The sequence below is a fragment of the Malus sylvestris genome, chromosome 5 (assembly GCF_916048215.2).
Source record: "Malus sylvestris chromosome 5, drMalSylv7.2, whole genome shotgun sequence".
Lineage (NCBI taxonomy): Eukaryota > Viridiplantae > Streptophyta > Magnoliopsida > Rosales > Rosaceae > Malus > Malus sylvestris.
The window spans coordinates 39,014,690-39,040,497 of record NC_062264.1 but is presented as its reverse complement, the minus strand read 5'-3'; the positions used below and the strand labels follow the sequence as shown (position 1 = coordinate 39,040,497).

Sequence of the window (25,808 nt, the reverse complement as noted above, 5' to 3'; positions counted from 1 at the left end):
TCTTTAATTTCCGTGCCGGTCATCTCTTTCTCTCCTTGCATTGGAAAATTATTGGGTCATGAACAAGGCAAAGAAAAGTTGTTGTTTATGCCAAGAGTAATGCTAGAGAGACTAAATTTGTAGACAAACTTTGTAAACTAAATGATATGGAAGTTGATAATTTGATTATTACTTAAACATTGATAAATCTACTCATTTTCTATTGATGAACATCATTTAATTTACAATTTTGTCTCCAAAATTTAATTTTTGTAGCATTACCCGAATGCTCATCTCCCCCACCCCTTTCTCCATCCTTCACTTTGACTTCTTGTTTCCATGGCAGTCATGGCTGTCATCGACCAACAATTCAATAGCTTTGTCAAAACACAAAAATGAAAAATCCCAACTCCAATCCAAAAGAAAAATCTGGAACTTGGGGCTGCTCTGCGACTGATGAGTCTGCTGGGTGAATTCCCAGGTTCAAATTCGATTGATCTGGGCTCCAATTTGCGGGTTCTCTTGAGGAGGAGAAGGCTAAATGATTTGACAAAATTACCTTGTTCTTTTTTTACGAAATTTTACAGAATCACGGCAAACCGAAGCAAAAAATGAATTTCTACGTGCAAATACTTTGCTCACCACCCTAAACTAGAGTGTATGTGTATGGTAATCATACACCTAATCATTTGTAATGTCTCATTTCACTTAACTTTGGTCAATTTAAAAAAAAATTAAAAATGTAATATCTAATGTGAAAATTAACTAGAATTGGTAAAAGAACATGACAACTGATTATATGGTGTATACACCATAGTTGGTCGTGAGTAAAAATGCTGAGATTAAGTTCAAATTTCAAGAAGTATAGGTAAAAATAAGACACTCATCAACGAAATGAAACTAACACAAGAAAAAAATAAAACTTTTTATTGGTATTATTGATCACTGCGAAAACAGAAATACGTAATGGCCATTCCTAATGACCTCTTTTTATATATGAAATCAAGCAGCAAGATCTTTGTTCCATGGATAACACGGGCCGCCATTCAAGCAAGGGCCATTTTGATGTACTTTCCAAATGCAATTCTTACAATTATCCCTGTCTTGCTTGTATATATCAAACCACCTAAATTTATCCGACCATGTGAAGCCGCAAAAGAATAGTGTTTTCGTCCAAAAAATCTTTACTCCGAACTCAAAATCGTAGCTTTCTTTCGGACGAATCACATGGACGCCGAGATCATCGTTTTTTGATTTACAATGAACCTTCAAGTCCACGGCTGACTCCAGGGTGTTAATGATAGTAACCTTTATGTGCCTGGTGCGAAAGATGTCATCATCAACGCTATATGCAGCATTGGTGGTTTTTGAAGTAATAACTAGCACCAACACAAGGAGAATCACATTTCTTGGGAAGGGACTCATTTTTATCTTTTGTTCTTGAAGCAGTAGAGCAAAGTTTAGGTCGTGGAGGGAGAACGTCTCTCTATCTCTCGAATTTATAGTGCTCGTCCAAAGTCTCTCCTAGCAATTGAAGCCAAATACCGGTTTCATTCATGCATGTTAATTTTCTTGGCAATGAAAACCAGATAACTTTTCCAGCATATAACATTAAACGATTATACCATTTTCGTATGGATGCAGATGTGTATGAAATTGTTAATCTTGCAATGAAATATTCATGCAAATTTTAATCTATATATATATATATATATATATATATATATATATATATATATATATATATATATATATATATATAATTGTTAATCTTTCAAGGAAATATTGATGCAAGTTTTAATTTATATCTATATATATAATCGAAAGACATAAATGTTGATTTATTCATAATTCCAAAAATGTTTAGTTTATATATAAAGTCAAATGAGCATCATCTTCCTAATTGTCACATGCATGTATGCGCATAAATACGCATAAATACACTATAAAGTCAAATCTATAATCATAAATACTCATAAATACACATAAATACTCAATTTTTTAAAAAAAATTTCATTGTGACCGGAATATGAATGGTACCCCACGTGTTTTTATGTAAGTGGTGAAAATAATTTTTTTTATGTTATTAACTTTTTAGCACACATATCTCACAATTTGTATAGTAACACGAGATGGTACACCTTGTGTCCCGGTCACACTGAAAAATCTCTCAAGAACATGATGTTCTATCCTTTTGGGTGGAATTATGGAATCGGATTTATATGGCAAATTTTCCTTGTATGTATAACGCTCGTTATCCTTATTTTTGCTCACCCTATATGTATGCATGCACTATGCAGACATAGGTAAGATAAGGAATGTTATATATGGATTGGATTACATTTGTATCAAAATTTCCTTGAAGGATTAACAATTTCATCCACATTTGCATCCATACGAAAATGGTAACATCCTTTAATGAATTTGGATGAGCACTATAAATTCGAGAGATAGAGAGACGTTCTCCCTCCACGACCTAAATTTTGCTCTACTGAACAAAAGAACAAAATGAGTCCCTTCCCAAGAAATGTGATTCTCCTTGTGTTGGTGCTATTCATCACTTCAAAAACCACCAATGCTTGGACCATCCTTCGCAGGCACGTAACCGTTACTATCAAGAACAACCTAGAGACAAAGGTGGACTTGAAGGTTCACTGTAAATCCGCTGATGATGATCTCGGCGAGCACGTTATTCGTCCAAGCGAAAACTATGAGTTTAAGTTCTCAACAACGTATTTTTATCGAGAAACACTATTTTTTTGCGGCTTCACATTTTTAAATCAATTTCAGTGGTTTGATATATACAAGCAAAACAGAGATGAGTGTCGGCATTGCTATTGGTATGTAGGTGAGGATGGCCCTTGTTTGGATGGCACGGCTTGTCTTCCGTGGAACCCAAAGGAATGACCGTTATGTATTTCCTTTTTCACATTGAATAATATGAAAGATTATATTTCATTGAATTCCTTTGCTTGGACATAGTGTAACAGTGTTTGAATCACACACAATACTTTTTGGAAATCGAATTTAATCTCACATTCTCCCTCTGAAACAAAAATATGACCTTTACACCTTGAAACTTAATTTTTACTCCATGTTACCGCTATTCTGTTAATTTCGTAAAATTAAAAATAAAAAAAAAAAAAAACGAAATGTGCTGTCACAGCAGAAATATTGATTATGCAGCGAAGAAAAAATGAGAAGGGTAATTTTGTCAAATTATTTGTCCTTCTTCCTCCTCAAAAGAACCCGCAAATTGGAGCCCCAAATCCTTCGAATTTGAACCTGGGAATTTACACTGCAGACTCATCAGTCGCAGAAAAGTCCGAAGTTCCAGATTTTTCTTTTGGATTGGAGGAGGGATTTTTCATTTTTGTGTCTTGGCAAAGCTATTGAATTGGTGGTCGATGAAAGAATCACTGCCAAATAAGTAGTCAAAGCCATCACTACCAAGTTTTTAATAGACCAATGGTGTACTTTTTTTTTTGGGGACAAACAGTATTTACACTAAGAGATAGGAAGTGGGTTAAGCCTTATATTGGGCTAGCTATAATAATGATATTCAAATTCGCTTTTTGGCGATAATCGAATCTAATGTTAGAATATCATTATGATAACATGGATTTCACAATATGTGTAATCATGTGTGAAAGTACACTATAACATTAATTAGTATACCAATATACATATGATTGTGGTGAAATAAGTTAATTAATAAATAAGGAAAATAATATAATTAATTAATTCTAAAGGATGTGAATAGTTGTATTCAACAGGAAAAGTTGTAGCTTCCTCTAAAGAATACAACCCCTTTTGAAAGGGTATTCCATCTCTATATATTCACCAAATTCCTTTATGTTAGTACAATTCAATTCCATTCACCCTCTCTGATTCATATCCTTCACACCATATTATGATTAATAGTCCAAGCGGCATCGGTTTCCGGTCATGTGAACTACCCAATTTCTATCACCTAAAACCTCTCACTTATAAGTAAAGAGGAATACTACTAGACCGTAATATTAAGTGGCAACAAATATATATTTGACGAGTAAATAAGGTTGTATGTAGATAAGACAAAATTATTTTCTATTTTGTTCCTTATTATAAAGAGGGTTGTAAGTAAATTTTCAATTGTTATTAGCAGTCCAAAAATCTCATTCTACACTCCTTACAAGTGTATTTTTCTTTCTAATTATAGAAAGTTTGGAGTGTCAAATGAGATTTTTGGAGTGCTAATAACAATTCCCTAAAATAATATGGAAAATTTTATTTGAACCCATTTAACCTCTCCCTACAACCAACTTAAACTTTAAATATGAAATGTCTTTATTATCCTATTGCATAATTACCATCAAGTACAAGATGAATTTTTTTTTTCTGTTGAACAAACGATATTATCTACACTATGGGGAGGGGGTGGCTTAGCCTCTTAATGTGCTAGCAATAATGTGGTTCAAATTCGTCTTTGGAGAGAACAAAATCTAAGACCTCTCACTTACAAGTGAAGATGAATATTACTAGATCGTAGTACTAAAATGAAATTAATAGTAAAAGTAAAATTTACCAATAAACCTACGCTCAATAATCAAACACTAACCATTACATAATCTTTCTTCAACATTCTATCGTGGTAAAAATCCTAAGACACATTCATAAAAATAAAAATAAACTTTTTTATGGATGAATAGTGATTTTGAAGTTTTGGATGTCGTCATCATGACTACCACCACCACCATCCATCAACCTCATCACCACCATATCTCCAACATTACTCATCACCTGCAGGAAATCTCCTTCTACTTCTGCTATTGTTGCTGCCAAACCAATAAGCAACAACTGTTGGATTTATCCAATATAAATCAACCTTAAGTGGTCTACTACATGTAATAGGAATGTAATATTGGAGAATAATGTTAATTGTGATTTAATCTCTTAAAGATATTAATTCTATATAAGGTGTCTTATATTGGAAATAGGATTGATGAAATCCTTAATAATATATGATTATGATATTTTACTTGAGAGCCAAGAAATGAGAGTTTTAGTTTTCCCTTATGGACGGAATCTAAGACTTTTTGGCTAGTATATAAACACCGGTCCCTGCTAACCCTATACACGACAACTAAGGCTTCCCATAGAGCATTGTCATAAAGCTAGGAGTTTACAGAAGAGTTGGTGTTTTCTGTTTGTCACGGCAAACATAAAGATTGGAGTTTTATCGATCACGTCTTGCTGGCATGGCTACTGCATCTTTGATAACTACCATTGGAATCAGGTCAGTCACTCCTTAGTTTGTGTTTTAATTGTATAACCAATAAGGCTAACAATTGGTATCAGAGCCATTGGTTATATAATTAAAACCTATTAAGATTGAAGTTTGATTAAAGTTGTCGAGAAAATTGATGAACTGAGATTTAAATTGTTAGGCAACGTGTTGAGAGTACATACAATTGTCTTGAAATTTTGTGCAATTTTGTCTACTCACATCCCTTCAATTGCCGTGAGTAAAGCATACACTACAGTGATAATTCTTGAGCAATTGTATATATTGTCGTTATGACCTACTTCCTGGGACCGCATGCCTCTCTTGCAACCAATTGAATTTGGCTCTGATCATTCATGATAGTTTCAACTAAAACAATTATGTATGAGGTTTTGGCATATTAATAATTAAGAATTATACCTTGCTATTGATTTGTGATATGATTTAGACTTGTATATATGCTCCAAATCAGTTATAGTCCTATAATATTCTACGAAATTGGGATCTTTTGTGCATGCGACAACTCTAAGAAATTATGCAGTACTGAGTCATTCAATTTTAAAGAAGGAAAGTGGGTTATGCTCATGCGTATTGCTTTTGCACTAAAAGACGTTTGCAGCCCATTGCAAGTATGCAATGAATTTATTGTAATAGTTGGTTTTTTGTATATGGGGCATAAAGTTTATAAAATTTGAGCCTGCATCGTGTACCTGTGATTACATGGTGGTTTGATTGCCATATCATTTTTTATTCTACATGAATATTCATGTCAATTGCTTCAAGTCTCTAACCATGGAATATTTCAGAGTTTTTATTTCAATTTTAATGCTAATATTTTGGTTGACCATGTACTACTATTGTATAAGTTAAAGCCATGAAGGTTAGGGTTCCCTTTTACACATTCAGCGGCTGCAGCCTGCCGCCTCAAGGGCTTCAAGGTGGACTCTATTATTTTACCTCGTGATAGACCTCCTATGTTAGGTGCGTCCAAGGTGGACATCACAATGGCCACACACGGGTCAATGCCTAAGATCACAAGTTCACGTGACTGAACTCGGCAAAAGTATAGGTTACGTACAATTATAATGTCAATTTTTTCTTATAAGCATGTGTAGGTATTAACACTTGTTCTAACCTTGCATTGGAGAATTTCTTGAGATTCCTCAGTTGACCAAGCCCAATGAAGAGGTTCGTATTACATCGGTATATGAAATTCTGGTATGATCTTTCCTTTTGGTCTTCATGATAAATTATATAAGAAATGGTTATGTTGGATTCATGAAGTGTTATATTGTTCCCACAAAATCCAACCATGTCGTGACGTCTTACAGATTGTAGGAGACGGAATTAGTCATATTCTATAATTTATCAATACTATTGGGATATGTTGTGTCTACGATTGTGATAACATATGTTAAAGTTGTGTTGCAGGAATGCATATGCTAAGTTTATATATGTCTATATTTGAAAGTAGGACAATATAAATTTTGGCAATTTTTGTTATTGCATCTATAGCATCACAGATATGTTTCAAAGATGTGTAAGGTGACAAAATTTCTTCCATGACCGTGGAATATGATAAATTGTAACTAATTTGCTTGAACCAAATTTTTAATATTGTTAAGCAAATGGCATGTATAGTGTTGCTTGTATGGCTAATTTGGTTCAAGCATGAGATAACATATTTTTAATATTGCCATGGGTTTTGGACTATAGTGAATTGTAGTGTTGTTTTCACTAATTTTCACGAGATGTGAATGAACTTTTATGCCATTAATAGCACCAGAAATATGCATGACTAATCAATCAAGTTTGTCTACAATTTGCTTTCTTATCTCAAAAGTCATTTAAATTATACATGACTAGTTACTAGTGAAAAATTGATGTATAATTTATGAATTGACTGAGAATGACAGAAAGCATCCAGTGACAAGAACAAGGGTATTATACAAATGAATAAGGTTTGTAGTAATTATGTGACAATTCTCATTTGTATTTTTATCTATTCTTATATGAGAATTTTGATTGGTCATGTGATTATACATATGTTTACAAAGAAGTGGTGAACATATGAAGGCATGAGGTATGTAATCCATTCAAAGTATGTGGCTTAATTGATAAGCATGAATTTTCAAACATGTATTATTGTTTGTGGTTTTTCCTATTCCTAAAGAATTTAAACAGTACTTTGATTAGTAATTTTTATGTGTCATAAGGGGAGAAGAAAAGAAACTTATACAAGCCTAATGTATGGCATGTATTGGAGATGTTTCTTTTGAAAGAAAAGAATTTTGGTAGTTCCTTTGTTTAATTTGGTATTTACAAGGCTAATGCACGATTTTGATGCTAATGATTTAGGAGCCTTGTACTACGGAAAGAAATGTACAAAAGAAAAGGAACCCGTTTGACTTAGAAAACATTTGAGCAATTTAGTTTTTAAATTAAAGGAATGTATTGTTCTTTCCCATTACATAAAGTATTTCTATTGAGTAATTGACTCCATAAGGATAAGTTTTGACATTCTTGTGGTGGAATAAAACTTGTTCTATATGTGATTAATCTCTTTCAAGTATGCTGTCAGGTATTTTGAGATTAATTTGATGTCAAAGGGAGTCATGAAGGAATTAGCGCCATTTGTTGGCAAAAACTCAAAGCTCGAATCAGGTTATCATAATTTTGTCACTTACAGTTAATTAATCCATGTGACTTCTTGTATTGTTTCAGGGCGGAGTTGACCAATGCTTTTTCAACTAAGCAAGACGCAACGGCTTAGTTTGCAATGGGACTATGTTTTTGAGTTACTTCGGTCAACTTTGCATCTTAATTAGAATAAAAGGGATAATCTTCTTGCCTACAGGTGTGGATTACTTCTTTTAGTTTAATTAAGATGGCATAGTATGGGTTTTATTTCACAGAAGTTGTGAAAACCTTCATCTTGCCTACAGGTGTTGAAGTTTTTCATGAAGGAACTTTTGTGACATAAAATCTAGTACTAGAAACTAGTTAATTTGCTTGCCTACAGGTGTAAATTAATTTCGTTTCATGAAGTTTATTGGGATAAAGTTCCATGCCATCAGTGACAAATATTTCCACAATGAGCCCCATAAAAGGTTGTGGTTTGAAGGCATGGAAATCGGTTGCATCATGATGTATTTTGTATCTCTTTATGAGACTTGTTGATGCAAAGTATTGGACCCATGAAGGTTAATCAATGATTGCTAAGGTACGCATTGTTTAAGTCTTATGCTTGTAAATCTTTTCAATTTGAATTATGATGTCGGTTTAGAGGATGAAATTTGAACTACTAAAGTTTCTTTTGGACATCAAAATTGAAATGATATGAAATTGAATTTGTTATGGATGCATAAATTCATGATAGATGCACATAATTGTTTCTGGCAGATTGTGTGTCTTGATTTAAATCGGGTGAATGACATGTCTAATGGTCACCAAATGGCCTGCAGTTTGGATATGTTCAACATATAGATGTCTAATATGTGTCTGCAAAGTTTCGTAATTTTTTGCCATGTATTTTAATTATGGTGAATTTACTAGTAACCCATGTTCATATTGGCAGTTTTACTGGCAGATTGTGTTGGTCTTTTTGAGACATGACTTTAGACTACTATTTTGATCCAAAACGGCTCTATATTTGTATTTTATGAAGATTAGTATGTCTATTTTGATCAGTATAAATTTGGTAGCAATCAAGCTTGTAAATTAATTATGATAAATTCTAAAGTAAGTGTAACTCATTGCTGAAATTCTGTTTGACAACTTTATGTTGGTTGAGATGTCTAATATATAAAGAAATTTTCTTTAGGAATATCTTTGAAAGAATATATTAATGAGTGTTTGCCCAAGTGGGAGAATTAGTGAACGAAAATTGGGCTTCACACTCATTAACTTATTTGCAAGTATAAACTCTGAAAACTTAGTGGGAGTTGTTCTAAAATTTTGAGCACTAAGTGGACTTGCATGAATCTATTAAAGCATTATTCTATCTTCCATGAATTTGTGTTACTTGAATGTCTATAATATGTTTAAGTTGCACAAATGGATACTTGGTATATGCGTACATTTTCTATTACTTGCAATCATTTAGATTTCTCGATTGATCATATTGTTTTGGGGCTCATAAGGACTTAGCATAAATGTGGACTTATTAATACATATACGATGGTTGTTGGATGCACGTTTTTTGTGTAAACAGCAGTGAATGCTTTCATGCTTAGTTGTACCTTTCATTGAGGTAATATGCATTCATTGACTAAGTAAGGCTATTCCCAAAGGCATATTTTCAAAAATATGATTAAAGTATTGATTTGCAAATTAAGTGATGATGTTGCAGATCAGTGGGAGTATGAGTTTCGTGTTAGTAATGCCTTACATTTGCAGATGACCTATAAGGTATGTATAGAATCCATGCATTCATTTTAATCTTCAGTTGGATTCATTAAGTCACATTTTTTGTGTGCTAGTCAATTATCTGATGAAATATATATCAGATTTCAAGTTGTTATCAAATTGCATATTAAATGTCATGGCATGGTTTGTGCACTACCTCAGTTGTGAGGATTTCCATCTTGCCCGCAGGTGTTGGAAATCATTATGAAAGTAGCTGGTATGGTGCATAGATCAGTGTCAAAAACATATTAATTCATCTTGCTCACAAGTGTTGAATTAATTTTGTTTTATGAAGTTTTGGGATATTTTACTTGGACATGTGCCTATTTGGTATTTTCAGTTGTGTCCGTTGGTTACAAACATTGTTTGTATTGTTATCGGTCTAATGAAACTGATGCATGATTGTTTTGGAGATGTATTCACACCTGCAAGTTATGGTGGTTTCATTAGATGAAGGATATCTGCATTGGCAGATTTAAGGCTTCGAAGAAGCATAAAGTGTAACTTGTGAGTTACAATAAGGTGGACCTGAGATGATATAAAGTAAGACATTTTGGTTAATTTAAAGTTTAATTTTAAAGTTTCATCTCTTGATCATAATTTGTGTTTCATGTGAATGAGGATCTTAGCATGTGTGATTATGAAGGTTCTGGGTTGCGTCAACTCTACAACCTTGTTAGTTCCATGTTAAGAAATGCATTTGACAGAAACTGCATTAAGGACGAGATGTAATCACAGTTACATGGCCACTAAAGTAACATTAATCTCCAATCTCAAGTATAAACATGAATATTACATTTTGTAGACCAAGTGGGAGAATGTTGGATTTATCCAATATAAATCAACCTTAAGTGGTCTACTACATGTAATAGGAATGTAATATTGGAGAATAATGTTAATTGTGATTTAATCTCTTAAAGATATTAATTCTATATAAGGTGTCTTATATTGGAAATAGGATTGATGAAATCCTTAATAATATATGATTATGATATTTTACTTGAGAGCCAAGAAAGGAGAGTTTTAGTTTTCCCTTATGGACGGAATCTAAGACTTTTTGGCTAGTATATAAACACCGGTCCCTGCTAACCCTATACACGACAACTAAGGCTTCCCATAGAGCATTGTCATAAAGCTAGGAGTTTACAGAAGAGTTGGTGTTTTCTGTTTGTCACGGCAAACATAAAGATTGGAGTTTTATCGATCACGTCTTGCTGGCATGGCTACTGCATCTTCGATAACTACCATTGGAATCAGGTCAGTCACTCCTTAGTTTGTGTTTTAATTGTATAACCAATAAGGCTAACAACAACTTATCAAGATCAACGGCAAGAAAAGGTGTTGGGGGAGGAGAGAGTTCAGATATGCTTTCACTAGTACTGCTAACTCTTATATATGAGATCAAAACCCTAATTATTGTAAGAGTAGGGTTTCTCTGACAAAAGAGTTATCCAACTCTATGGCTCAACGGGAATCAAGCGTCTAGGTCCGATTATTCGCTACATCAACCCTAGTTAATCCACACATACATTGCTTGTTCTGAATTTTTAGCTACCAGTAGTTCTGAATCAAGTGTTTTTTTCTTCACTCTTATTATCCCTTTTAATTAAGGAACTAAAGTTTTTTTTTCTTTAATTAACATGTTCAGTATCTAATTAGTAGTCTTGTTGTGTTGATGCACTACAAACATGTGAGAGCATGATAATTATTCGTTTCATTTTGTTTGTAAGATTTTGTTTGGACACTGTTGAGTGTTTATAATTGATGATGTAATCTTATTATTAGTATATTTTATATATTCTGAAAGAGTTTCCAATTTTTAGTTTCTAGCTCACTACATGCCTTGCTAACTATTATTCCCAGTACTACAAGCCGACCTGCAAAATATGTGCGCATTTGTTAAACTAGCTAGGGTTTAGTTAATTTAGTTTGACTCTTATAGTATCATGGCACTGTGTTTAATTAGATTAATAGATTTAATTAACACAGATCTTGAGATTGATCCAGATAGCTTCTATAATGTGAAAAAATAATGGGAGTAAAGATAAATTTGCATATTGAATTGAGTTTGCAAGAGTAGTTTAGATAGTAAATTTGGGTTCAAAGAGATATTGATAGTTTAATTAAAAATGATATGGGTATAGATAGTAAGCTAGGTGTAGAAAGAAGTTAAATGAGTTCAAATAAAATTTCCCTAAGAATGTTGCTTATTGTATATATATTTTTACATGTTTTAAATAGTTCTAAAACTTGCAAACTTGCGCGGGATACTTTTGCTAATTTATACTAAATATCTACATGAGAATTGTTATTAGCACCAAAAAAATCTCATTCTACACTCCAAACTTTCTATATTTGGAAAGAAAAATACACCTATGAGGAGTGTAGAATGAGATTTTTGGAGTGCTAATAACACTTTCCTATTTGCATTTGTATGAATATTCATGCATATGACAATTGAGAACATGATCTTCTATCCCTTTGACTCGGATGATAGATTCAAAGAATACAACAATTATTTCCTTATATATATGACAATTGTTTTCCTTATGTATTTTGCTCACCCTATCTGTAAGCCGACATTATAATAGGTAATATTACGAATGTTACACCTTTTTTTTTTTTTTTTTTTTTTTTATGAAATGGGGTGATAGTGTTCACCGATTATCCACATAATCTTAATAAGGAAAAACGAAATACAAAGGAAGGGGACATAAAGCCAAACCTCGTTGACGGAAAAACATAGCTATTAATATGGCAGGGGAATAAAAAATCAACCCTGCTTACAAATGATAAAAATCATCTGAAACAATAGTTGGTAGAAGTAGAAAAGTCATGAATATAAGTATAAGTTGCACATGAAGGAAGATTGGACCACTAGTAGTATGAGAAATTTTTCATTGTGATCGGAACACGAATGGTACATCACGTGTTTTTATGTAAGTGGTGAAATTTTTTAATTTTTATGTTATTAACTTTTTAGCACATATATCTCACCATTTGTATAGTGACACGTGGTGTACCACCTCATGTTTCGATCACACTGAAAAATCTCTCCATGTTCTCAATCGTTGTATGCATGTATGCTCATAAATACGCACATATATAGTATAATTTAGGGAGATGTTATTAATACTCATAAATCTCATTTTACAGTCCACAAGTACATTTTTCTCTGCACCACATGTGTTTACCGTTAGAACACCAAAATATCTCGAACGTCAACCAAACATACAGTAGGTGCGACGTCTTTGTACTCTTCGCCACACCCGATGCCACACGGGTACATGGGAGCATATTCGAAGCACCTTTAGTTTTTTTCATCCATTGTTGAGTCACAATTATAATCTATAAAAACAATGCCGTATGTATTGATCACAGTTAATTCACCACGGACATAAAAGACTCGTAGAATATCTAGTATTACCACGGATATTTAAAGTCCGTTGTAAGTAAATGGTTTTAACAACGGACATTTAAAGTCTCACCCATTCGCTTCCTTCAGCGGTTTCTCCGAAATCTCCAAACTACTCATTTCTCTCTCCAAAGCCCCGCCCCCTCTTCTTCGAAATCGCAACCGTCTTCTGTCAGGCGCCCACACAAGAACTCGTCACTGACATAGAGCCCGCCGAAAGCTTCCTCCGGAAAACGACTTGTCGGTTGCCGTCCCCATGGCCTGGCCCACTCGCCGGCTCGACTTAGATGACCAGCCGTTCCTCAATTCCATGATTAGTATATCTCTCAATTTCTTTGTAAAAATATTAAAATTTAATTCCGTTTATTGAAACGGTACCGTGATTATTCTGCAATTAAAGTGTAATTATGAATATCTAAGTGTGTTTTTTTTATAATTCGATTTTGGCTAAATATGATAAAGATTAAAGCTTTACCTAGTTTTGGTTCAATACGATAAGGTGCAGGAGAAAGGGATGTGTTCATAACTGATAGGGTAAAGGAGGCAAGCATAACCAAGCATAGAACGAGCAGTGTGAAATTTTTCGGGGTCAAATTGTGCCCTGACAATGTGGCCTTGCAAGGCTTGCAGTCAGTTTTTAACTTTCCATTTAAAAGACGATTTGCATCTCGACCTGGCTGAGGTACATTTACATTCACACTTTCTGTTGTTTTTCGGAACTGGTTTGCTTTACATTTGTAGCTCTAGTTATTGAAAGTGGGATTCTTGATGAATTGTGAACTTAAATTGACGTTGGTGTGCACTGATTGGTAAAGAATTTGCTTCAAGGAACACGTGGTGTATCACTTTGTGTGACGGTCACACTAAAAAATCTCTCAAGAACAAGTCATGACCCATGAGAAGAGAATAAAAGAATTCAATATTGTCAGCACATAAGATAGAGTTACTTTTTTTCCATAACGAAAGAACTTTTTATGATTAAGCTGCGATGAGTGCTTAAAATAAACGCATAATTTACGGTTAGTTGCTTTATTATAATATTTTTAGATTTAATTTGTCATGACTTTTTACGGGCCAAGTTATTCATAATATATAAAATATATAAAAAAAATCTAATAAACACGTTTGTACCATTACTATAATATTATTGCTGTTCAGAAATGTAACCACAATCCACTACCATTTTCAGCCAATTAATGAAACAAATAAAAGAAAATCAATGAATTGATGCAGTTCTAGTATCTTTTAATTCTCACTCTTTGCCATGTTTATGGCTTATTCATCAGAACAAGGGTATCATTCGAAGACATAATTGATTTTCCTTGATATCTACAATAATGCATAAAATGATCCTTGAAGAACCATAAGATGGTCGCAGAAAATTATTAACGAAGACTTCTTCTACAAGATGAACATGCTCAAAATTGAATAGTTGACCCGGCTCCTTGTTGTTTGAAGAAACCCTCTGCTTCAATTGGAAAATTTTCACGAAAAGCAAACATGAGATAACAAATCCAGTCTTTCACTAAGATTTCGAATAACAGCTGTCCTGAATTCAAGTTGATTATGTTTCGCCTCTTCCTCAACAAAAGACGATCAAACAATTCCCAATCATGGTCCTTGCGGATCGGATCATCCATATAATATGCAAAAAGAAACTCCAAATATTTGATATCTTTCTCTTTGAATGGGATCTCAATTCCAATGAAGGTTTCATTAGATATTTTACAACTAGAAGCCCTCTTTTTTCTGATCTAGTTCTTCCACCACTGCGAACCCCAGTTAGATTCAGGCATGTTACACTTTTTAGTTATTGGGAGAACCCAAGTACTCTCTTTTGGATCCAGGAAATAGCTCTCAGAGATCTTTTTTCCTTTTGGAAGATACAGGAGCGAAACAATCAACCTATTGATGTTGGAATGCCAAAAAGATTATTTCGATGCATCATTTATGGGTCCAATGAAATTCATAGGTATAGGAAGAAACCCTGTCAAATAGAGATTTTTTCTTTCGACCTTCTTTCGATTGTTAATACGATATATAAGGACCGTTGCTACTGTTGATCCTAAAAACTACCAAGCCTACGTGGCGCGCAGGCCGAGTAATCTATGAGCTAACTACGTCCTTCGGTTAAATGCGGGGCGTGCCAACTCGTCGGTCGAGCTCGGCCGAGGAGTAAATTTGTTGATGTTGCGTTGGGTGCGCGGCTGACTTCTGTGTCTGGCGATGGCGACCGAGGAAGGAACACGTCTCGGCCTCTTGGGTTCTCGAACCTGGGACAAGGCTACTATTCTTACGAAGTTCACGAATCGTCGTCGTTGGATTCGGTCACAGTGATGGTATTCGTCAGAGTAAACTCACGCCGAATCGATACCAAAGTGTAAGGGCACAAATACTCAAAGCAGATATGAGTCTTAATAATGAACGCAGTTCGGCTGTCTGAATGCCGAACTCTAAATCCTACTTGAGAGTATCCAATCATAAAATAACTCGACGTGCAATGCACCGAGCTCAGTAGACTGTAACACCTCGCTTCGCCGAGAAGGCTAACGAGGTGACCTCAATCAATAAGGATCCATAGATCATTCTCGACGAGACTTGGATAGGTAACCAACCGTCCTCGCCGCAGTGCTGTTGATGCCAACGAAATATGCTGCGAGATCGGCTAATTCTACGGCGACATAGCTATCTATGCCAACTGAAGATATCACCAGTTGCTTTCACAGTGCTGTTGATGCCAATGGAAGATGTGTCAGCGAAAAGAGAAAATAAAAATCTCAAAGTTGTTGAGAGAGTTTGCGCAGGGCAGTTGTATGTTGAATTGGAGGAGCCCTCTCACGCTACACAGCGCCTTGTATTTATAGTAGTAATGTACCTTCTAGGTCGAGTTAACAACCTACTCGGATTAGGATTTCTTCTTCTAATCAAACATCCCCTCGAGTACTCCTACTCCCATCAGGATCTTGAACCTATCCTTTCATTGAGCCGGATTCACTTCCGGGTTATTAAACTCGCCGAGACTCCTTATTGCGCTTGGAGTTGATTTGTCTTGCAGCATGACTTTGCCGACCTAGGTTTGGAAGCCCACGAACCAAACGATCCATGGTAACTTTGTCGTAAGGCCTTCCGGGCCGAGAATAATTCTATACTCGGCCCAAACTGATATTTTGGGCCCAAACAGCTACAAATAGTACTACACCCTTGATCGTGAAATATCAATTGCTTGTTGAACCTCGTAAATGTGAATTGCATGAAAGTAGGATACTCCAAATTCAGGAGTCCAAGAGTTTTATAAAACGTTCTTGATAGAAAAAAATGTGAATAAAAAATCTCACTAAATTGAATTTGGTCCATGAATCTAAGAAATAGTAAGAATCCTGGATCTCTCTCAATATCTCTTTTTTTTTTCTTCTACTCTCCTTCATCTTCAAAACAAAAGAAAACACGAAGCCAAAGATAATTGGTGGCACAGAAAATGAAAGATAGTGTTAACTGTACAAAGCCTCAAACTATAATTACAATTGTGAAATAATGTATCAAAAGTAATGTAAGAAGGCTTTTCAAACCAAATTTTAATTTGTTGCTACGAACATGGGTAAAATCATTTCCAGTGATCCAAAGTAGCTCTGCCTTCTGCCTACTGCCTTCTTATTTTCAGCAGTATATCATAATCTCTTAGTGCAAACGTAATATGATTATTAATTTCTTTTCAGATCACCATAGATCTTGTTTTCTAGTGTTCTTCAATTGCCATAAACAGATTAATTTGTTTCTAGCAATTTTGCTCATATAATACCAAATTATGAATGAAGGAGAAAAGAAAACTGCAGTCTACAATTTGAAGGACTGATATCAAGAAAGGAAAGGTTAATAACTAATTAGTAACACAACCCCACATCAAAAGCCCTTACATATTCATTACATAAATATACTCTTTACTTCATTAATTTAAGCTTAATCAGATTAGCACAGATAATGGCATCATGGAGTCCCTGGCAGTAGCGGATGAAGCCCCAGCAGCACTATACCCATAATCTGAACCAAAATTACCATGTTGCCCATGCCTCTCCTCCTCATCATGTTGTTGATCATTCCCCTGCAGCTGTTGTGACGACCCTACTTTCTTTCTCTTCTTCTTCTCATAAGCAATCCCCCTTGCCCTGGCCTGGCTGTCCCTCACCTCCCTCAGGTACAGCCTCACTGCCCTTGCCCCAAACGGGTTAGTCTCGGGGTGCCCGCCGTTCTCCTCAAAAGCTGCCCGAAGCCGCCCAATGAGAGCGTCCAGGCTGCCCCAAGCCTGCCGCAGCGGGCATGGGCAGGGCGCAGGAGGGTTAGGGTGCCCGTAGAAAGGGCAAGCGTCCGCGTGGACCTTGGTCTTCCCGAACTGATCCAAATACCTAAGGAACTCCAGCACGTGCGCCCCACTGCAGCGGGACAGGTTAAGCGGCGGGCGGTGGTTCTTGAGGTACTGCCCGAACGTGATCCAGTCGCGCCGCTTCTGGGACTCGTACCTGCTCAGCACTGGCGTCACGGCCGCTAGCGGGGACGGTGTGAATAACGGTTGGTGGTGGTAGTTGTCGGTGATGGAGTTGCTGTTAGTGGAGCTCGAATTACTCAGTGCCGCCGCCGCGGACGCTGCGGCTGCTGCTGACATGGTACACAAAGTTTGATGGCTTTCAAAACGATTAAATTGTATGATGATATGAGGACAAAGTGCTATGTGTGAAATGTATGAGAGACGGTAGAAAGACGTGTAGGAATATATAAAGAGTGGGTAGGGGCCGGGGAGGGAAAGAAGGAGAGGAGAGGAAGTGGGGGGACATAATTTCAATGAGAAGAGAGAAGATGGGGGAAGGAAACAAAAGGAGGGTCCCATGCAAAAGACAAAACCACGTCGCTCAAGCAAGCGACGACAGTTTGGATGTCACTTCATAAACGTCATGTCTCATGATATCTACGAAACCTCACCTTTATTTAAGTCTCTCTCTCTCGTGTTTGAAACAGTGAAAATTTGATTACGAAGAAGATAATTATGTGATTTGATTAGGCAGTGGATGTGACTGGTGTGTAACCTTTGTAACCTAATTCTGGTGCGGCAACTGCCTGCCCCCTCTCACCTCAAACTGATCAACTCACATGCTTATCAGTTCTAAATATTAAACTGCCTATATTTGCTCGCAGCGCACATTTATTTCCAGAAGAGAGTAACAGTGCTTACTGTTTTGGGCTGCTAGGGCTAGCTAAGGACAGAACGTACTCTCACCGTGCAGTTTCTGATCCTCCAAATTAGGGCATCTTGAATGTAACTTTATATACATCTCTCTTCTTTTACAACAATTTACAGGTGTTATGGTTTGAATACATGTTCGCGACATGTAACATGCATGCAAGATTATTTTTCTCTGCAAATTTTAAAATGAGGCTCACATCCTAAGAGTTTATATTGCCAAACAAAAATTCTGCTAGGTTTCATGCCTCTCGATCTTTGATATATACATTGTGGCTTTATATATGTACTAACAAAGTTAATTAAGAATCAACTAATGTAGCATAATGTAAAAAAAAAAATGGAAAAAATTTGTAAATGTCATCTCATTTTCTTATTGAGTTGTAAAAGTTACTACTCATACTACATAATCCGTCGGTCACTTATAGAAGTTACTACCTTCCTTTTGTAACTAATTGCATGACATACATTGTGTTGCAGATTATATGTATGCCATGAATTAGATAGACAAACTTTAGCTCATGTATTTCTTTTGTTCGATTGCAAAGAAAGAGATAAAGCAATAAAATTTAAAACTTGTCCCAACCCATCATCTCTTTACAAATAAAGGAGTTCGGCTTTAATAGTACGTATCATTTAATGGATCAATTTTATGTAATATTTAGCCATTGAAAAAATTCATTAAATCTCTATATGCAAAACTTAACTGTTAGTTTTTTTTAACCATTCAATAATTTGTACGAAGAATAAAAAATTGGAAATAGAGTGACATAAAAATGGATAAGGAACCAAAAAAAGTTAATAGAAAAGGTAAAAGAAAAGGACGAGAGTCCTCAAAAGAAGCGTATTAATGGAGGGTAAATAGTAATCCAACATGATTATGTTTAGGGTAACACGGACTGTGCAACCAAAGACTTTTTGTGATGCTTGTTTGAATCTTATTTATTGTATAGCAGTATCGCACTGAGTTGGGTAAGAGGTGGGGGCAAAATAATGTTACATCTTGTCAAACATGTCAAATCCGATCGATGAGACTATTTTCTTTCTCTCTCTTTCTCTCTCTCTCTCCTTTCTTTTCTGTCCACTTCTTCTGGCTGCGATTGAATCAATCATGCACACACACAAAGTCCTCTTTTTACAATTTTGCCAGATCTGGCGCTGGATTTGTGTACGTGGGTCACCAAAACCTCAGCTGCCAATCCCTTATTTTAGTTCTGTGTTGTTCCCCTTTGAAATGCTCAAACATGCCATAGTAGTATCATACAGCCTCCCATGCTTTTCGATCCTGTAAAGCTATTTCTAACCAAGGGCTGACCAAATGATTCGTTTTAACCCTTTTGGCATTTCAATATATTAATATTTTAATGAACAGTACATAATCATATTTACCTTCATCTCTAACCGATGACCAAAGGGTCATAGGGCTCGTTTTAGCCCTATCATAAAAAACCGTATTCAACCGAAGGTCAAAGAGCCATATAGTCAAACATAATTTATTATTTAAAACCTACAACTTAAATTCAAATCCAACGGCTAAGTGACGTTAGCTAGCCGTTGGATTTGATTTTTATTTTTATTTTGCTATAAATAGGGTGGATATTGGGCTATAATTCACACAACTTTGAATTCAATTTATTTCAATTCAATCTCTTTCAATTCAAGTTTGCAATGAATTCCAACTTTGGATCCTCTTCGGATTCCAACTGGGGGGTCCTCATCCAATTCCAAATTGGAAGAAAAATGAGCGCAAATGAGATGAGAAGATGAGGAGTCTGATGAAGAATCAAGTAAGGCGCAACAAACAAAACAGAGCAGCAGCCATGGCTGCGGCCATGATGTGTCAGCTAACTGAGGAACAACCTCAATGGGGTGGTTTTGTTGCTAGTCGCTCTTATAAACCACAAAACAGAGCGATAACGCATGCCAATCTAATGAACAACTACTTCAACCCCAACTTGGTGTACACAAAAAAGGATTTTAGACGTCGCTTCCGAATGAGGCGTCATGTCTTTGAGCGTTTACTTCGTGATGTCTAGCAGGTCAATCCATACTTTCGACAGAAGTGGGACAGAGCAGGCCGCCTTGGTTTCTCACCTCATTAGAAGGTTATTGTTGCACTCCGAATGATGGCCTATGGCTCCTCAGCTGATTCGATAGATGAAACCCATGGTATGTCTGAGTCTACATACCTTGATACTCTTGAACAATTTTGTGACACAATTGTTCAGGTTTACAAAGACAAATACCTCCGCGAGCCAAATCAAAAAGATCTGAATCGGCTCATTCGCAAAGCTGAAGACCATGGGTTTTCGGGCATGATAGGGTCATTAGACTACATGCATTGGGATTGGAAGAACTGTCCCACCGGATGGCAATGAGGCTTCTGCAGAAGGTCAAGAAAGCCAACTATTGTGTTAGAGGCGGTTGCCTCATATGACACATGGATCTGACATGCTTTCTTTGGAGTCCTTGGATCCCAAAATGACATTACAATTCTTAGGCGTTCACCCCTCTTCAATCGTCTGACAGAAGGTAAAGCACCTCAACTTGACTACTACATCAACGACCGTCAATACAATATGGGGTATTGCTTGGCAGATGGCATCTACCCAAAGTAGGCGACACTTGTCCAAGCAATTCCAAACCCTACGAATGACGCGAAAAAGTTGTTTACCTTACCCTAAGAGGCATACCAAAAAGATGTTGAGAGAGCTTTCGATATTCTACAAGCACGATGGAAGATCATCAGCGAACCGGCAAGAGAGTGGAGTCGAGAAAATTTGGACTCCATGATGTCTTGCATCATATTACACAATATGATAGTGGATGATGAGCGAGATGGGTATATTGATGGAGAGTCTGATGACGACCAAGAAGATCCAAATAGGTCAAGAAGGGCTAGTTAAAAAATATATGATGGGCCTAATTTTCCTTTCAATCCAAGAACTTGTAGTATCTCTATAAATGAGTGCATGAGGCGCTATAGAATGATATGTTCTCATGGCACAAACAAGTACCTACAACAGGATATTGTTGCACATCTTTGGGCCAAAAAAAGTATGGAGTAGGCGTTTAAGTTTTATTTTGTTAAATGTTTTTTAAAATGTTGTTTAAGTTTCATGTTGTTAAATGTTTTTTTTATGTTGGATAATGTTATTTAATGTTGTTTCATATTGTTTAATGTTGTTTCATGTTACTTAATTCAATTTAATGTTGTATAATGGTTGAGGAAGTTATAGCAAAAAAAAATAGAATTTAAAAAAAAATATGAAACAAATTTTGTAAAATAGAAGTTATAGGAAAAAAATGGAATTTAAAAAAATATGGAACAAATTTTGTAAAATAGAAGTGATAGGAAAAAATAGAATTAAAAAAAAATATGAAACAAATTTTGTAAAATAGAAGTTATAGGAAGTTATAGAAAAAAAATAGAATTTAAAAATAGAAGTTATAAGGAAAAAAAATTGTAAATAAAAATTATTTTAAAATAACGGCTAGCTGACATCATCTAGCCGTTGCATTTGAAAATTTGGCCTAGCATTCCTGTCGGATATAACCGACAGGAATGCTCACATTTCTGGCCAGCCCTTGGGCCCTTTCAGATTACGTGAGGCCCACGAGCCCTCTGGCCTAGCCCTTGGTTGGAGACGTTTTTCGGCCCTCTAGCCCTCTGGACCCTTTCAGTTGGAGATGGCCTAACAATCGTATTTGGTTGAAGCAAATTACTTGCATGGGTAATTCCACACTTTTGTTTTTGCACGAACTATGGTGTCAACTGTTAAAATGAGAAAAAAAAAAAAAAAACTTATTGGCATGACCAAACATTTATATAAAATTCTACCTTAAGCACACGTAATACAACCATAGATTGTCAGAAAGCCAATCTATGAAATAACTTAATTCATGGACAATGTCGTTGTGGTAAATATTGTAATGCCAAAAGAATCATTACCGCATGATGTAAAGGGAGAGTTCATAAGCGTCTATACCATAAAATTGAAAATTCATTTTTGCTTATTACTTCTGTTAATTAAAATTGTGAATTTGTTGTTACAAAGTTCAGTGTCTAATTCAACATCCCTTATGCCGACACACTTCTCATGCTTACAATTATGCAGGTGATTAGAAAAATGCAATTAGGCTTCGCATAGTATTATAAAATTGTGATTATTATATTATAAAATTTGTTGAGAACGAACGTGATCATAAAAGTTGGGACAATATTATTTAATTAAACTGGTTAAATATTCCATTTCCCTCTTAGATTTCTATGAAATACTGAATTCGAAACTTAATACTGTTTGAATAAAGGTGCTGATATTATTTCATGGAGTCGACAAAAATGAGGAGAAAATGCCGCTCGTGAATGTGTTCGTTTCAGGATAGTTTGTTTTGTTTGTTGTGTATGTTGATTTTATTGTCATTTAATGTGACATGACATATATCTTCACCATACTCTCTTGTATTTATTGGAGATTCTTGGGACACCAATCAAACAGGAACGCTTATTTGTAGCACACCATTTTGTTACCTTATATCAAGAGTAATTACTTGGAAAACTAAATTTATAAACTAAATGTGAAACCCCATTCCAAAACATGTACATTTTTTATATTAGTGGAATTACGAAAGTACTTTTATGTATTTTATCGTTTTAACGGAGTTTGAAATGACCATTTTTACCCCTATCATTTACCCAATATGGATCCCCTTTTTAGATTTTCTCTAATTTCTCCTCCTCTCTGCCTGCCACGTGGCAGCTTCCTATCTCCCTTTCTCTTCTTCTCTCTTCTTCCCCCCCCCCAAGACACTCTTTCACTCTCAGCTCACACTCTCTCTCTCGGATCCTTCTCCTCTTCCCAGCGACAAACACACACTCACCCACACCCAAACCGAGAAGAACGACGACACCACCCACCGTGTTGGACCTTCCCCTCTCTCTCTCCCTCGCTTCTGTGAAGCATAGACAACCCAAGAACCTAGGTCCGGCGAGCACATGGCTTTCGAGGTGAAATTCGACCGATTTCGGCCACCTCATGGCTTGAGACAAGTACGAAACCCTCCATCTCGTCTTGCACTTCAATTTGGTACTTAGATTGTACCCTAAGGTTGCAATTTGGCGTCGATCAGAACTAGGGAAACTCCAGTCTTTTTCTTGTCGAAAGCCTGCCTGAAAACGAGTCGCATCCAACCCACCACCATTGTCCGACCCAACTTGTTGGGCCATTGAACCGGCCCGAGAGGCCAGCCCAACCCTCTAAGCCTAAAACCTAAACCCCTGCAAACCGGGTCTTCTAACCCAGAGATGTGGGCCGAGCTTTCAAACCTAAAGCCCTTTGACTAAACCAAGGGCTTTCGACCCTCTAAACCAACCCAAATCCAATCCCTTGGGCCGGGTTACAAGCCCAAAACCCCAAGGCCCAAACCCTTTGTACCTAGGCCCTTGGGCCGTGCCAACTAGGTCATTCGGCTTGTTTAACCTAACCCCAAACCCAGACCCATACCAGGATCCGGCCCAACCCAGTCAGATCCTAGGAACCCAGGCCATGCGTGGGCCGTGCATGAGCCTGCACGTAGGCCCGCGTGAAGAGCTGCCGGTGCCGACGCGTGGAGCACACTTGCCACCATCCACGACAGCGTCGACAACTTTTCTCGATGTGTGGCCGCTGGAGCCACCAACTTGCGGTGGCGCATAAGGGCGTATGCGGCGGTGTGTGGGGGTACCGAAGGTCCCCCCTTATGTTTTTTGACGTCCTGAATTTGTTTATAACGTTCATTTTTTGAAATTCAATTGTTATGATAGAGTTTTATTAAACAGACCCTTTATGTGCCTAGGTGCGATTATTAGCGACGATTTCGTCCCTCCTATTTCGCACGGCTCTTCGACGATGAAGTATCTGTGAGTGGACCCTTCTAAAATGCATGTTTTAATAGTAGAAACGCATACATGAAAAACATGATTTAATGGTTACGTTTTACGAAACGTTTTATGAGTAAATTAGATTTACAATTTATGATTATCATGCTTTATTGAGAATATTTTGGAATACCATACTTTATCGAATTTATGTTCTTTGTAGTATATATGATGGATGACTATATACTATTTATGAACATGTTTTTACACTCTTTGTAGTATATAGGATGGATGACTATATACTATAAAGATGCTTTGAGATATATGTACTTATGTTGGAAAGATTATATTCAATGTTTTTGTGCTTTTCTACTGGTCATTGTTCTGCCTACAGGCGATGATACTTATATTGGCATCGGCCAAGCATTGGTAGATGGCTACGACCGGGAGATACTTATATTGGCTTTGGCCTGGAGATATTTATATTGGCTTTGGCCGGAAGATATTTATATATGACACCACTATTTAGCACACTATTTGATATATGTTTATTGAAAGGTTTTATGGCATGCTAGGGTTTTTGGAAACCTATTACATATTATGCTATTAGTTTTCATAAACTTTGGGGGTTTGTACGTTATTGAATAGCTATATTTGTACTACTTATATATCAACTTGGTCCACTCATGTTTGTTTTGCGCCCCCTCAGGACATAGGAACGAGGCTTACGATCTGAGCTACGAGGCATTCCCCTACCAGTGACAGCGTGTCATCCCTTATGCTTTGACATCATTGTAATAGCACATTCATCGTGTATTTTGAATTAGATGTATGCTCTAAACATGTCATGCATTATTACTATCATTATCATTGTTGACAGTTGAATATTATTATATTACATTGTGTAGTTCGCGCGAAATTTACATGCATGTTTCTCATGTTCTCAGCATATGCACTCATTAAATGGCTTGCGTCACCCTCGGGTGTCGACCAACAAGTGGCAATCCTAATGTCCCCCGGACATCGGGACCGGGGCGTGTCACTAAATAACGTGAAAGTTGGTAATTGGATTAATACTTAATCGTTGATAAACGTGATCTTTTTTTTATTAGTGACACATCATTTGATTTGCTAATTTAGCTACAAATTTAGTATCAATGATCCATAGCATCCCTTTACCATTGGTTAATTAAAAGGAAAGGTTATCATTAAAAAAAAAAAACTTATTTCACCAATAACAGTATTTTACATTTACAGGTATTCACGCATCTCATACTCTCAACATCTGACGCTCACAATACAACTATGAGGAGATCAATAAGACTCCATTGTAACCTAACTATATACGGTTAAAAGAGAAAAAAAAAACTATATACGGTACGAAATTATTATTCACACGTAAAAAAACTAGTGGTAAGTTTTGTCTCTACCCAACTCTCTGCCTCCTTCGTAAAAAACCTATATCTAAGACTTTCACAGTCGTCGGCCCCTTGCTTCGGCTTAGGGATGATGGCAGCCCTTCTCCCTCCCTCCTAGCCTGCCCTCTTTCTCCTTTATGTTCTCCTCCTACCCCTTTATCCCCTCTGTTTCTGCACTCCTTTCTCACATTTCCCGTAGCCCTCCATCCTCGCGCCTCGTCTTCCCTCCCTCTTCCCTC

At 36.3% G+C, this 25,808-nt stretch overlaps 1 protein-coding gene and 1 long non-coding RNA gene across 2 annotated transcripts; one reads left to right on the top strand and one right to left on the bottom strand.

Moving 5' to 3' along the window:
- Positions 1-13,003: 13,003 nt before the first annotated feature.
- Positions 13,004-13,840, top strand: LOC126621097 (uncharacterized). The gene is made up of 2 exons (XR_007622798.1): positions 13,004-13,384; positions 13,567-13,840. It is a non-coding gene; the product is annotated as an uncharacterized LOC126621097 (long non-coding RNA).
- Positions 13,841-16,919: 3,079 nt separating this feature from the next.
- Positions 16,920-17,826, bottom strand: LOC126621081 (protein G1-like1). The gene has a single exon (XM_050289457.1). It carries the CDS (start codon positions 17,719-17,721, stop codon positions 17,026-17,028), a length of 696 nt encoding a protein of 231 aa, XP_050145414.1. The 5' UTR covers positions 17,722-17,826; the 3' UTR covers positions 16,920-17,025.
- Positions 17,827-25,808: the final 7,982 nt, after the last annotated feature.

Bases quoted from the DNA above. Each gene is read 5' to 3' on its own strand.
- LOC126621081 (XM_050289457.1), bottom strand. From the start codon at position 17,721: ATGTCAGCAGCAGCCGCAGCGTCCGCGGCGGCGGCACTGAGTAATTCG.